We start from the raw sequence: 15,370 nt of genomic DNA on the forward strand, positions 1-15,370 counted from the left end.
TCACCTCATGAGTAATCCAGGAATTGATTCTGTGCTGACAGACTCATGTCAGCCAATAGTGAGGGGGAGGAATTCAAAGTAGACTTCCTAATATCACACCGATGTTACTTTGACTGCATCCATGGCCTTAGTGACTTAACTGAGAAAAACACAAAAGAACATTTTTCCTCCAGCTTGAGAATTCAACATTTCATTCTTTAAAGAAAGGGAAGTGTTTGAACATTTCAGTGCGTAGAATGAGCTGTTTTTCACGGAACAAATGACCCGTCAATCTATCCATGTGTGACTATTGTTCATTGAAAGTGACCCAGTTACCTGCAAAGGTTTCACCATCAGGCAAACAATGAGCGGTCCAAGGAAAGGGGCATTGATGAGTAAAAGACTCTAACACTTTGGAAGCTATGAGGTTCCCTCCTTAAAATCAGATACTATTTTTGGTACTTCTCATATTATATTCTTCAAAGAGACCTACAAGTAGATATTCCCATTGGGATCTCAATGTGACATAAGCAGGCAGGTAGCTGCTACTAACAGACAGCTAAGGTTGATCATGTCCTATGCTTCCCCAATATCACATAAAGACCTCACATGACTTAACTTAATCCTCAGGGCAGTTCTTTGTTTCATTATGATAAAACAAAGTAACATGGAGAATTTAGGTAAATTATCCAGTGGTCAAATGACAAAGAAGTTAGTTTTAAGTACAGTTAGCATTACTCCAAGCTCAATGCTTCATTTATTCCAACCAGCTCTCAGGCGAACTTTATTATATGTCACATGGGCAGTTCCCCATGCTAATAATGCCAGCTGCTACAGCTTTCTCACATCATTGTCCCAATGTGCCTAGCAATTTTACCAAGTGGAAAGTATTGTAATCATTATTCACTAAGGTAAAGATGGTTCCAAGGCAAAATTTATAAAATGTCATTCATCTTCTTTGTGTAGGTTGGAGACACCATTACTATCAGACATCAAAGAGCATACTAGCAGAGGATGGTTCAAGAAATTTAAAAGTGCTTTATTGGGGAATCTGGAATGGGATTTATCTATAGCTCTACATCTCTAACTTCTTATCTATCCTATCTATAGTCTTTTCAATCATCTATATACATGCATATCAATTATTTATCTATCTATAAAATCTAACACCTCTATAAAATTATGTTTATAATAGCTATGCATGTACCTATACTTATCTATCAATATTCTATTGATTATTTATAATATCTAGCATCTATATAATATTTTCTATCCATCTGTAGTATCTGTCATCTATCTAGCTTTCTTGATCTCAAGCTATCTGGTCTACCTGTCTCTAATTCTCTTTCTCTGGAGATCCTTAATACTGTGAAAGAAGAGGTCAATGCATTGAAATGTCATGAAACTCCCCAAATATTAAATAATTGCTGAAAAACAGCATTTCTAGTCTCAAAAATGATAATCATTTGATAAGAAATCTTACCAGACAAAAGTAGAAAAAGAAACAAAATATAGAAGTAAATACACTAACCAGAAATAAGAAATATTAGGATCTTTAGGAAGGGGGGTATTTATTTCTATCTACCATAGTATATAAAGTGTGCTCTCTTTAAAAACAGTCTAACAGCGAATGCACTTTATTCTATAGTTAGAATTTTTAAAAAGATTTTTATGAAAGTTTTCCCATTTGGGCTGAGTTATGACATAGTTAATCACTTATGTAACTAACACTGCAATCTAGATGCACAGTAGTTCCACCATCCCAAAAGTTCCCAAGCTTCTTCTGACCTCTAATATGGCTATCACTGACCTAATTATTATCTCTAAATTATTTTCATTTTAAACTGTCAAAGAATGGAATCATGCAACATTTTATGTCTTGCCTCTCACAGAATAATGTCATTGAGACTCATATATGTTATAGCAAGTTTGGCAGTACATTTATTTTTGTTCTTCAGTAGGAACCCATTGCACAGATGTATTATTGTTTGTCCGCCCATTTATGAGTTCCCATAACTATGTGCTTTTCCAGGTCTTGGTGATAAGAAATAATATTATGCTGAGTGATTTTTATAGGTCTTAAATGAAAACACTTAAATTTATCTTAGGCAAATATCTAAGAGTTAAACTGTTAGGTTATGTGGTGAATATATGTAAGATTTTATAATAGATGTCATTCAATAACATTTTGAGAAATGACTACAAATTCATGGGAATTTAAAAGATGGTACTCAAAGGTCCTCTGTCTTCTTGACCCATGGTTTGTAATAGTTAAGTCCTAATTGTAGTACAATATAATTGTATGCAGTTTACCTAAGTACTTGGTGTCATGCCATTCCATGATTTATTAACAATACACAAGTTGCCAAACTTTCATCACCTTTAATGTCATGTCCTGTCTTTATAGTCATATTAAATCTCTGTCCATTGCATTAACTCCTGAAAACCACTAGTGTTTCCATGTCTACAATATTATAATTTTGAGGATGTTATATCAGTCAAAATATACTTTAAAATTATTTAGAGAAAGGTCACTTTTACTTGTAATAAGATCATTAAAATCCATTTGAGTTGCTACAGATGCAAATAATTCATTAGTTGTTAGTGTTGATGGTTATTTCTGACATTTTGTTCTTGATAACAGTACTGCTGTAAGTTTTTCATAGAATTTATCCTTGAAAATTTTTCCTGCTGTTTTCCTTGCCATGTATCTATAACTGTTGAAATAGACCATACACTCTTCCACAGGGTTTCTGCACACATTGTTTTTGGGTCTTTGTGTGTTCCACTGCTTAGACACCCCTCATATCGCATTCCCGTACGTTCAAATATCCTTAAGCCTTGAGGCAAATTTCAAAGGCCACATTTTTCAAAACAGTCAGTGCTCATTGTTTTGATAAAAAAAATAAGATGTATTTCCTATATATTTACCTATGCTTACTTTACATCATTTACTATGTTCTATTTAATCAGTTATTTTTCTGATATAAGTATCACCATCTTAATATTTTGTAGGTTGCTACAGCCTCTTGACCAGAGCAATCCTTTTTTTTTTTTTGTTTATTTTATCCTTTCCTCCTGATGTAGAAAGTTCTTCTGTATATGTGTTGATTTTATTGGTTAATGAAAAAAGAAGTTGCTTGGGCCTATGACAGGGCAGAATAGACCTAGGTAGAAAAACTAAACTGAATGCTGGGAGATAAAAAAGGTAGAGTCAGAGAGAAGCCATAGAGCTGCCACAGGAGACAGATGCCAGATGCAGGATGAAACTTTACCAGTAGGCCACACCCATGTGGCGATACACAGATGAATAGAAATGGGTTAATTTAAGACGTAAGAGATAACTAACAAAATGCCTAAGTGATGGGTCAAGCAGTGTTTTAATTAATACAGATTTCTATGTGATTATTTCAGGAGTCTGGGCAGCCAGGAAATAAATGAGGAGCCTCCAACAATACCTTCCCCTTGACATTGTGCAGCTGTTTCCTCTGAAGTGTTCCCAACCAGAGGAGGGGTGGAGACTCATAAGACTCAAGAGACAATGAATCTTAGAGCCTCAAAAAATGAGAAGCTTCCCATGTGCCCTCTGCAATGTTGCAAAAGCAGTAGACTCTTGCTGAGGGACAACCAACTCTAGCAGAGATGCCTACAAGATGGGCAGCGAGATGGAGAGGCAGATTTTGTGAGTCACCATCCATGCTGAGGTAGGCCGTTTCATGGTACAGCTCTCTCTGAGTCAGACATATTCCTGTAAGAAACCCCTCACTTGGGCTCCTGTAACTTGATGCACCCATTGACCTAGCTGGCTAGGCTTGGTTGGAATTGTTTCTCTGTCCTGTCATCGATTCATCATGATGTAAACAGATGTTTGTTCTTGTGTCCTGGGGAAAATACACACGTGTGCAAGGCTTTCAGGCTTCAGTTGGGGGAAATTTAGCTTGCTTTATATACATGGATATCGACTATAATTTTTGATTAGGGTAAATCTTTATGATCAGAGAAGAGGAAGATGTTCAATTTCAAATTTCTACATTGATTATATTCTTAACTACATCACGATCATCTTTACTTCTTGTTAATTTCTATGTAGCACTCAAATTTTATAGTTTAAATCTACTTAGTATGCTGCTGGCTCAGGTAGCATCTGCTTATGTACATGGTATACAACTGTGCCCTATTTTTGATGTCTCCTGAGAATGAAACAGCCTGGCTGAAGTAAATATCTGCTTCTTACTTCTAATCTGACTGTCTCTAGACAGTTGTTTCTTCCAATGGATCCAGCTCCCAACTTTGCTTTTTTGAGTCACATGGAGTAAAACTATCAATTTATTTTGTTTGGTAATAAAGGATTTCAACCATTTTTATTTCAATGGGCAAAATTCTAAATGGAAGTAATTTAAAAATCGATAACATGACATTTATTTATACTACTTGATAATCATTTCAACCTAACCAAATGATTAACTGAAAATAAACTCGTCTACCTCTCTGTTATTAGGTACAATGCCTTTAGATTTCAAATGTCTTCTGGATGGGTGTCTTTTGTCTTCAAAACAAAATTCTTGTCAGTCAGTCCTGGTAACCTTTGTTTTGAAGTCATTTTACCTAATATAAGTATAGCTCCATAGAAAACATTTTGCAATACCTACAATCTTTGAATGGATTCAATTCTTTTGTTATATACGAGAGCATATAAATGAATCCTAAAGTAAAACTCCAAAGTTTTAAGTTCCAAGACGAAGTATTGTTGACAAGCTGGAAGCCAATCATTCAGTCATCCTGATCTCTAATCTTCCTGGCTATGACACAGAAATGAAGGGCTCTCTGCCTAACCTAGTATGAGAGAGATACACATGCAGTCCCTGACTTACCACAGCTTACCTCGTGGTTTTTCAACTTTAGTGTGCTGGGAAAATGGAAAACATTCAACAGAAATCAAATGTTGGGTTTTGATTTTTTTTATATTTTTGCAAGATAGCTATACGTAGTAGAGAACTTCTCAGAGCTGCCGAGCGAAATGGCGCAGCCCCCAGGTAACTGAAAGAATATGAGGATCAGAAACACTACCTCATACTGCAGTGCTTTGCTATGCCGTGGTGTTCAGTAAATCAGGAACGTTAAATATAATGTTGATATTAGATCATATTTATTCATTATAGGTTTATTACAATGTAACCCTTTCATAAGTTGATGAACCTTTGTATAAAAATAAGACTATATATTACTAATTCACCAATGTTACAAATAAAACAAATTATAGAAATACAGGTTCTTGGGTCATTTTCATTGTTGTTGCTTTTTGTTTTGTTTGTTTGTTTTTTTTTTTTTTTGAGACAGAGTTATTCTGTGTAGCCCTGGATGTCTAAAAACTCACTGTGTAGACCAGGCTTGCCTGAAACTCACAGAGATCTGCCTGCCTCTGCCTCCTTGAGTGCTGTGGTTAAAGACGTGCGCCACCATCACCTGGCAGGATCTTGTTTTTAAATCTCTTTTTTATATAGAGGTATTGATAAATAATGTAGGTATCTATATGCTCTAAAGAATTTATTATCATTTGGTTCCAGTAAATAGAAATAAGAACATAATTATATGGAAAATTACACAGTCTTGATTAAAAATATTTGAACTTTATTATATGAATGTATAAAATAATCAAGTAATTAAAAATAAAAAAAGGAAATACTTTATTTGATAAGTCCTTTTATGAAAGTTATTGAAACAGTTACCATACATCTTTAACATAATTTCTTTTATTGATTCTTTAGATATTTCACATACTGCACACCAATCCCACCCATTTCCCAGTCGTACTATGTCTGCTCTCCACCCCTGTAGCCTCTGCCCACAAAATAAAACCATTCACTTCTGTCTTTCACACACATCCATTGCCATAGTGGCCTTGGGAACTGCAGTGTGACATGCAGTATAACCTTTACCCTAACAGCTTTTCTTGCAAATGTTCATTGCAATGAGTTGTTGGTCTGGTTCAAGGCCTATGGCTTCTGGTACACTATCAATACTGGACCCTTGCTAAAATTCAACTCTGCTATCCTGCTGTTACCTGAGTCATGGAGATCCTACAGCAATGGTTCAGGTATTCATTAGGTCATAGATGGGGTAGATGCTGGGGTAGGCCAACTCAACATCTAGGATGTGGGCCTGGGTAGTTTAGGAGGAGGGCCTGCTTATTCATCCAGGCTTAGCCCCGAAGTAACCACAGAGAAATCATATTAATTAAATCACTGCTTGGCTCATTAGCTCTAACTTCTTATTGGCTAAATGTTACATCTTAATTTAGCCCATTTCAATTAATCTGTATATTGCCACGTGGTTTACCGGGAAAGATTCGGCATGTCTGTCTCTGGAGGCTCCATGGTGTCTTACTCTCCGCCTTCCTTCTCCCAGCATTCAGCCTAGTTTTTCCTGCCTAGGCCAAGGCAGTTTCTTTATTCATTAACCAATGAAAGCACCACATAGCCAGAAGGACCTCCCACACCAGAGTAGTAACTGATCTGATCAGTTCTGACCTCCACCAGGATCACTGCCCTCTGGTGAGGGTCAAAGCATGTACTCCCACACCCTGCATCTGGACCAGCTCTCCCCAGGTGAGGAGTGGGAGTAGCTCTCCCTATGCGCAGGCCAAGCTGCCCTTCACCACTAGGGCCAGTTCTCCTGGAGAAGGGGGGCAGTTCTCCCACTGAGGCGACCAGACAGAAACAGGACCAGTTCTCAGGTGCCCAGTCTACTGGGGCCAGTTCCCTCAGGTCTCCTCTTCATGGTATCATTGGCAATAGACATCAACACAGACCCGGGTCATGACAGGACCATGGACTCAGACATGGTCCTAAGCACAGATGTCACCATGCCCCAGATGACAGCTCAGGACACCCAGATTGGCATGGCCTCAGCAACACTGTGTCCTTCAGAAAGCAGCGTGGCCTTGGGTGGGCATACTGAAACCTAGGCATTTGCATGGCCATTGGTGGTAACATGGGCTCTGGGCATCATCACAGACCCTGACGGCAGCAGGGCCACAGACCCAGACATGGCCCTCAGCCACAGCCCAATCCCAGACATCTGAATGGCCCTAGGTGACATCACAGGCCACTAATATTGGTATGGCCCTGGTGGCAGCATGGCCCCTGGACATCAACATGGCCTCAGGTGATGGAACAGATCCAAGGCATCACCATGGCATTTACTAGTAACACAGGCCATGGACAACATAACAGATCCCAGTTGTAGTAGGATCAAGGACCCAGACAAGGCCCTCAGCCACAGATGGGGCTAGGACATCACCATGGCCTCAGGAGGCAGCATAGGCCACCCATATCAGCCTGTTCCTCCCTACCTTCGCTTCTTCAGTTCTGGTCTCTCTAGTGGATGAACCACTCAACTTTCCTTCCGTCCCTTTTCCCCGCCACATATCTGCTCATTGTAGTGGTGCCTGCTATGGCTGTCTTCTGTCTGCTTGCCTGACTACCCAGGACATGGGGCCTACTATACACTTTTTATTACTTTTCTGCATAGTGTAATTCCCTCCTTCCTAAGCGAAAAGGAAAAACATGTATAGTTCACATCTTAGACTGATGCTAGGTGTTCCATACCAAGACTGTTTATCATTGGCAACTACACCTCCCTGATACAGAGTGATTAGGCCAGAAACATTTAAATTACTTTCAAGAAAATACTTTCTTCAATCATGCAATTTTACAGTAAGGACTTAATAATGAAAGATACTAACAGCACACAGGAGGAGTCATTTCAAAGAACCAAGTCCATCATATGAAAATAATGTCTGTATTAATTTTAATTTCACCTAAGCATGTAGACAACTAAGTAGTTATTTGGTGAGGGGTATGGTACTGTTAGAGAAGGATATAAACCACCAACAAAAGTAAGAGGGTGGGGAAGAGAGAGAGGAAGATGAGGAAGAGGAAGAGGAGGAAGAGCCGGAAATTTCAAGGACAAAACATTAGCTCTTACAATTATTTAAGAAATGGTTCATTCCAGTTAACTGAAATTTTTTGGAAAACTGTGCTTCACTTTTCAGTATTCAAACTCACTTTTCCATCTCCTGTGTACTGTCCACCCCATCTACAAATGATGGTTTACATAAATTAAGTCTCTTACTTCTTTCTATGGTTCCATGGAAGATCACCTATTGGTTCAGCAAGGAAAAAAATTTATTGGTAGATTATAGTCTTACAGTAGGGTTTAAAGGAATTGCCAGGAGACTTATTCATATCCCACAGAATAATCAAAAGAATTGTACAATTGTGGCTTCATGTTACTTTGAGGTTGAATGGTTGGCTGCACAGATTGCTTCTCTCACAGGTTACATAGTCTCCTTCATGCTTGTCAGTGATAACTCGTACCACCCTCTCTCTTGGTGTCTCACTGTCTCACTTTGCTCTAGCTACGATAGACTTCCTTAGTTTTTCTTGTAGTATAATGGGTTCTTCTTTGTTCATTCTTAGAATGTAGATGCTTCCATTCAGCTAGTCTTCACCAAATAAAAGGAGCTTATTCTTTAAAATAACTGAGCAGAGGCAGCTGAAGAGATGATGGCTCAGGAGTTAAAGGCACTTCCTACTCTTGCAGAGGACCTGAGTTTGATCCCCATCACCCACATGGTAGATTGCCAGAACCACCATCTAGAGCTCATTTCCTGGAGATGAGATGCTCTCATCTGACCACTGAGGACACCAGCCCCATATTTGGTGCACATATTATACATTCAGGCAGAATACTCATGCACATAAAATATGTATATTGAAAAGAATTTCATGTGCATAATTTAATCTGGAATCCCTTTATTTTAACAAGTAAAATCTCTGTAATATACAATAGCTTCTCAATTGACATCTTCCTAAAAGTTCCCTCGTAGATTTAGTGGGAAAGTGACTTACTTTCCTGTGTCTTCTCCTAAATTATCTTTGATCTCTTAGAAGTCAGATGGTGCTTTGTCTTGTTCTTAATTCTAAGTCTCTTGAGGCCAGACCAGCACAGGCATTTCGTAAATATTTGTGGTATTTCATGAGGAGAATCATATGCCTCTAAAGATTCAAGGGATAGAATACTTGTCTTATGTCTTCAAGGCTTTAAAGCTCAATCCTACATTCTGATAAAAATAAATTAGATACCACTATAAACATAAAAGCAGAGCATAAGTCCTCCGTCATAATTTGGGAGTAATAAGTGCAGTGGTAGAATGCCAGCGTTTACATCTTTAATGTGTGTATGTGTGTGTGTGTTTAGTACTTGAGTTCCTCCCAGATCCACCCTCACTTCCATACCCATCCAAATTTGTACAGTCTTTTTATCCTTTTTAACAGCCATCAAGAAGTCCAGTTTGTGTTCCTGGTGTGTGTTGTGGATGTGTGTCCTTCCACTTGAGCACGTTTAACTTTACACTCTTAGAGAAAACTGACTTACCCTCTCCCAATAGCTATCAATTGTCACGAAATATTTTGCTGAAGTTGGAACTTCATGACAACCTCACCTCTCTAAGTCGGTATTTTGTCTGTCTTGAACTTGCTGTCTTATGCATGTTATCACAACTACAGTGTTCATATGTGCATCTGTCCGGTTGTGTCTAAAGACAATGTTTGCTTGTGTTCATACAGTGTCTCTGACTTTAATGTTTTCCCTGCCTCACTTTTGATATAGACTACCAGGCTTTGGGAGGAGGGGTGTGATATATATGAGCATCAGTGTGAATGCTAGACAATGAACCCAGGTCCTCAGAATAAGCAAGTATTCTTTTCTGAACCATATTTCTAGCTTCTCTTTTAAAAAAAACATTTATTTTGTATTTTGAGATTATAATATAATTTTATAAGTGCTCTTTTCCCTTTTCTCCTTCATGTATCCCTTTTTGCTCCCTTTCAAAATCATAACATTTTTCAACAATTGTTGTTGCATACAGATTTTAAAATGTGTATGTGTATTTCTAAGTATATAATACATTATGCAGTCTAAGTATATAAATATGACATCATACCATCTTGTGATTTTACTTGTATGTATCAATCAATTCACATCATATCATTTAGTTATCAAATTGGCTGACCATTTGGTATTAGATAGCTAGTTGATATGCTCTTCTGTGAAGAAGACTATTTCTCTTTACCTAGGCATTCCTTAGTTTTCTGCAGTTCCTTGCTTAGGGCTGAAGCCTGACCTTTTTTGAAAGCACTGTAGTGTGTCAGTTGGTGTCACCCTTGTTCAGCTCATGTATAGACAGTTATACTGATGAGACATTATGAACGCAGCTTCTCACGCTCCTAGAGACACAATCTCCCTGTTCCTCTGGTTCTTACAATTTTTCTGTCCCTATTTTTCAAAGGTCCCTGAGTCCTTGGTACAGTGATGGATTGTAGATGTGTAAGTAGGGACTGAGATCCACAACTCTGCATTTTGACTGAGTGTTATTTTCTGTAACCGTCTACATATGTTGCAAAGATAAAGGGGAAGAGCATTGTACAAGCTATTTGAAGGGAAGGATTCTTGTTCTCCCTTTTTCACCCCAATCCTCTACCCCCGTAATGGTTCTTTTATACCCACAGATAAATGTAGTCCTACAGCTCTTTAATTGACCTTCAAAACCATTCAACAAGAAGAAAATCATGCCTGGTACCCAGAACTAATGAAGATTTTGGAGTAGAACCTGCACCCACCACTTTGCAAAACTGGCACAATCCCTAACTGCACTCTCTCATTTTTTTTTTCTAAATACTTGGTTTTTATTTTCTTTTTTATTATTATTATTAAAAATTTCCACCTTCTCTCTTTCCCTCCCCCATTCCCCCACTTCCCATCCCCCTCCCTCTTCAGTCCAAAGAGCAGTCAGGGTTCCCTGCCCTGTGTAAAGTCCAAAGTCCTCCCCCCTCCATCCAGGTTTAGGAAGGTGAGCATCCAAACAGACTAGGCTCCCACAAATTCAGTACATGCAGTAGGATCAAAACACAGTGCCATTGTCCTTGGCTTCTCAGTCAGCACTCATTGTTTGCCACGTTCAGAGAGTCTGGTTTTATCACATGCTCCATCAGTCCCAGTTCAACTGGCCTTGGTGAGCTCCCATTAGATCAGCCCCAACGTCTCAGTGGGTGGGTGCACCCCTCGTGGTCCTGACTTCCTTGCTCATGTTCTACACTCTCTCATTTTTAATTTTTAAATCTTATGCTTTATAATATAAATGAGGCTCTTATGTACTACATGAACCACACTGGCCACAAAACAACACCTCTTTTAGTCTAGGTTTTATTTTATTATTTTATTAATTTTTGAGACCACATCTTAATGACTCACACTGTATGGAACCCCATATTGTTCTCATGCCTATGATCTTCCTTCCTTCCTCGGTCTTCTGAGCTCTGGGACCATAACTGAACACCAACACACCTGACCTTTCTGAAAGCAATCAAGATCAAATAAAATATTTGCTTGTTATTCTAAAGGTGAATTTAATTACCAGGATTGTTTTAAATTTTATCTTTTCTCATTAATTCTTTTTATATAAAAAGAGAAGAAACGTAAGTTAGGACAAGGATATATTTTTTTACAAAGCACATAACGTGTATGTTTAACTGTCATTAAAGTCACTGAAGTAAGCTGAGGATGAGAGAGTCTTCCACAGAGAAGATATCCAATACCACATGTTCAGTCCTGCAATCATTCATACCAGTAAAATTACAAAGACCAATCAGGCTGTATTTGCATATTTAAATAAAGAAGAGACCATGAATTTGAAAGAAAGCAAATAGGGGTATATGAGTGGCTTGGGGTCAAAAAACGGAAGGTGGAAATGATATAAATAAACCATAATCTCAAAGAGTAAGATAAATAATTTTAAAAGATTAAATCAAGATTAAATTAATTTCACTTCATAAAAATAATATTTATAATACAGTTATTAAAACCACACAGAAATCTCACAATTGAAGTACATTTCATTTATAATTAATGCATAGAAATGAGGGATGAGTTTATTGTCTTAGATGTCTGTGGGAAGGTAGGCACTTACCCTCCCTAAGTGCCAATTAGTACACAAGTTCAGCTTAGCAGGAGTTACCAACCTCCCTCACACTGTTCCTTTAGTATACCCTCTGGGTCTTAAGTGATAGAGGGCTTGTCCTGCATTTCTGAGGCTCAGGTTTAATCCTCTGCATGGCAAAAATAAATAAAATAGTAGGGAATCTCCTGGCTGAGAATTGGACTGTGGTCAGAGGCAGCATCCAGACTTGATCCCTTGCATCAGGACAAAGAGGCGAAACAGAAAGCAAAGCCAGGCAGTGGTGGCCCATGCCTTTAATCACAACACTCAGGAGGCAGAGGCAGGAGGATATCTGTGAGTTTGAGACCAGCCTGGTCTACAACAGCTAGTTCCAGGAGAGGCTCCAAAGCTACAGAGAAACCCTGTCTAGAAAAACAAAACAAAAGAAAACAAAACAAAACAAAACCAGAAAGCAAAGTTCTCAGCCAAGACACAGTATCTTCCACTTCAACAAATGCCGGGGGCTGTTCTACACCTTCATAACTTTAGTACAAAGACAAGTGTTGATGTAAATCTGTTTTCCACCATGTAAGTGTTTACATTTTTGCATATACTGCATGTGAAGTTCTATAAATATATAGAGTGAACATATAGTTTGTCAAAGAATTTACACGTACACACACACACACCACCACCATCACCACCATTACCACCACCATCATCATTACCAGCACCATTATCACTACCACCACCAGCAGCAACACCACCAGCACCTCCACCACCACCATTATCACCAGTACCTCCACCACCACCTTTACCACCATCACCACCACCAAAATCACAACCACCACCATACTATCAAATTGAAAAACTTAACAGAAACATTAATTGCCACACTCCTATAGGTTAGCACACCAAGATCAAGGTTTGCTCCTAGCCTCACACTGACTTTGTGATGAGTTCCTTCACACTGGGTCTGTGTATGTTCTTTCCTCTGTGTATGCCTGATGCCTGTCATGGTTTTTGCTTGTTTGTTTGTTTGTTTGTTTGTTTACCTTTCCTCTTTGTGTAAGCACACCAGTAAGTTTTGCTTAAGGCCCACTCCAAAAGCCTCTCTTTAACCTAGTTTTAAGACTCCACTGCATGGAGCTTGCATATGATGTTAAACCAGAGGGTGGAATACGGTTCAGTTCAAAGCACTGAATGTCTGCATTAGTGCAGATGTGGGAATGTTTACTATACTATGTAACATTTATGTTTTGTTTTGTTTTTAAATTATATTTCCATTTCTATTTGTTAAGTTGATGTAGTACAAACTAGCTTAGCCTGAAACAACTTGAGGATTGTTTACAGTTTGATTTTACTTGAATAAATTAACAATAATACATGAATTTTCAAATACTTATGGTTAATTGTTTCTAAACATACTACAACTATTTGAACAGAAGCAATTACAGTAGATGCTCAGGGCAATATAGGAAGAGTAAGTATGTCTATAATGCTTTGGAGAATGGATTTTGTCTAGCTTGCATAATGCCATGCACAAAGATAACTACTTGTAAGTTGAATGACCTCAGGAAGGTTGTAGGACTTCATCAACCCACACAAAATTGTATTGAACCATTACATTTATTGTCTTATTTGTTAAGTGCACAATACATTTAACAAATTTTATATCTTCTTGAAAATGCATAATAACAAATCATATTTGCTTAATATTGTTTTTGTTTTACTTTCTGTATCCCTAGAGCCTACAGAGGTCAGACAGCATTTTTATATTTGCTGACAACACATACAAAAATCACACACATAAATTGTCAGTGGTTCTTTTTACTACTATTTACTACATATGTAGTGTTTCAGAATGAAAAATGCAAAACATACTGAAAAAGAAAGAATATTAAGAGCTGCAAAGGAAAAATGTCAAGTAACATACAAAAGCAGACCTATCAGAATTACACCCAACTTCTCAATGGAAACCATGAAAACCAAAAGGTCTTGGGCAGATGTGCTGCAGAAACTAAGAGACTACACTTGTAAGCCCAGACTACTCTACCCAGCAAAGCTTTCAATCACCATTGATTAAAAAACCAAGAATTCTATGAAAAAAAAAATTAGAAAGATTTAGACAATACCTATCCACAAATACAGCTATACAGAAAGTACTAGAAGGAAAACCTCACCCCAAGAAAGCTAACTGCACACACAAAAACAAAGGCAACAGATAAACTCACACACACCAGCAACACCCAAAACAGGAAAACACTAAGCACTAGCACAGAAAAATAACAGGAATTAACAGTCACTAGTCATTAATATCTCAATATCAATGGACTCAATTCACCTATAAAAAGACACAGGCTAAGAGAATGGATACAAAAGCAGGATCCAGCCTTTTGCTATATACAAGAAACACCCTGAACCTCAAAGACAGATATTACCTTAGAGTAAAAGATTGGGAAAAGATTTTCCAATCAAATGAACCTAAGAAACAAGCAAGTGTAGATATCCTATTATCTAACAAAATAGATTTCAAACTAAATTCAATCAAAAAAGATGGAGAAGGACACTTTATACTCATAAGATGAAGTCTCAATCCTAAATATCTATGACCAAATATAAGAGCACCCACATTTGTAAAAGAAGCATTACTAAAGATTAAATTAGACATCAAACCCACACATTAATATAGGAGACTTCAACACCCCACTCTTGCCAATGGACAGGTCAATCAGACAGAAACATGACAGAGAAATAAGAGAACTTACATATATCATGACTCAAATAAAATTAACAAACATCTACAGAACATTCCACCAAAACACAAAAGAATATACCTTCTTATCAACACCTCATAGAACCTTCTCTAAATTGAATGCATACTCTGTAACAAAGCAAACCTCAACAGATACAAAAGAATTGGAGAATCCACTGTATTTTATTGAATTGCCATGGTTTTAAAATTAGAATTTAACAGCAACACTAATTTCAGAAAGTCCACAAACACATGGAAATTAAACAGCGTTCTATTAAACCACCCCTGGGTCAAGGAAGAAATAAAGCAAGAAATTAAAGATTTTACAGAATCCAATGAAAATGAAGGCACAATGAATCCAAACCTATGGGATACTATGAAAGCAGTGCTAAGAGGAAAGTTAAAAGCCAAGTACCTACATAAAGTGGAGAAAGCTCACACCAGTGACTTAATAGCACACCTGAAAGCTCTAGAACAAAAAGAAGCAGACTCACACAGGAGAAGTAGAAGACAGAAAATCAAATTGAGGGCTGAAATCAATAAAATAAAAGCAAAGAAAACAATACAAAGAATCAATGAAACAAAGAGCTGGTTCTTTGAGAAAATCAAAAAAATAGACAAACCATTATCCAAACTAA

The 15,370-nt window shown here is 37.7% G+C and overlaps 1 protein-coding gene across 1 annotated transcript in view; it reads left to right on the forward strand.

Moving 5' to 3' along the window:
- The first annotated feature begins 4,996 nt into the window (after positions 1–4,996).
- The window catches only part of Spink5 (serine peptidase inhibitor Kazal type 5), an 80,060-nt gene continuing 69,686 nt past the window's right edge, over positions 4,997–15,370 (forward strand). Inside the window, exons 1-3 of the mRNA XM_050131182.1 lie at positions 4,997–5,012; positions 5,924–6,073; positions 6,516–6,584. Of these exons, the coding sequence (XP_049987139.1) occupies positions 4,997–5,012; positions 5,924–6,073; positions 6,516–6,584 (235 nt within the window). The remainder of the gene's footprint in view (positions 5,013–5,923; positions 6,074–6,515; positions 6,585–15,370) is intronic.

The sequence above is a fragment of the Alexandromys fortis genome, unplaced genomic scaffold (genome assembly GCF_014885135.2).
Source record: "Alexandromys fortis isolate MF-2015 unplaced genomic scaffold, M_Fortis_MF-2015_v1.1 scaffold_368, whole genome shotgun sequence".
Taxonomy (NCBI): Eukaryota; Metazoa; Chordata; class Mammalia; order Rodentia; family Cricetidae; genus Alexandromys; species Alexandromys fortis.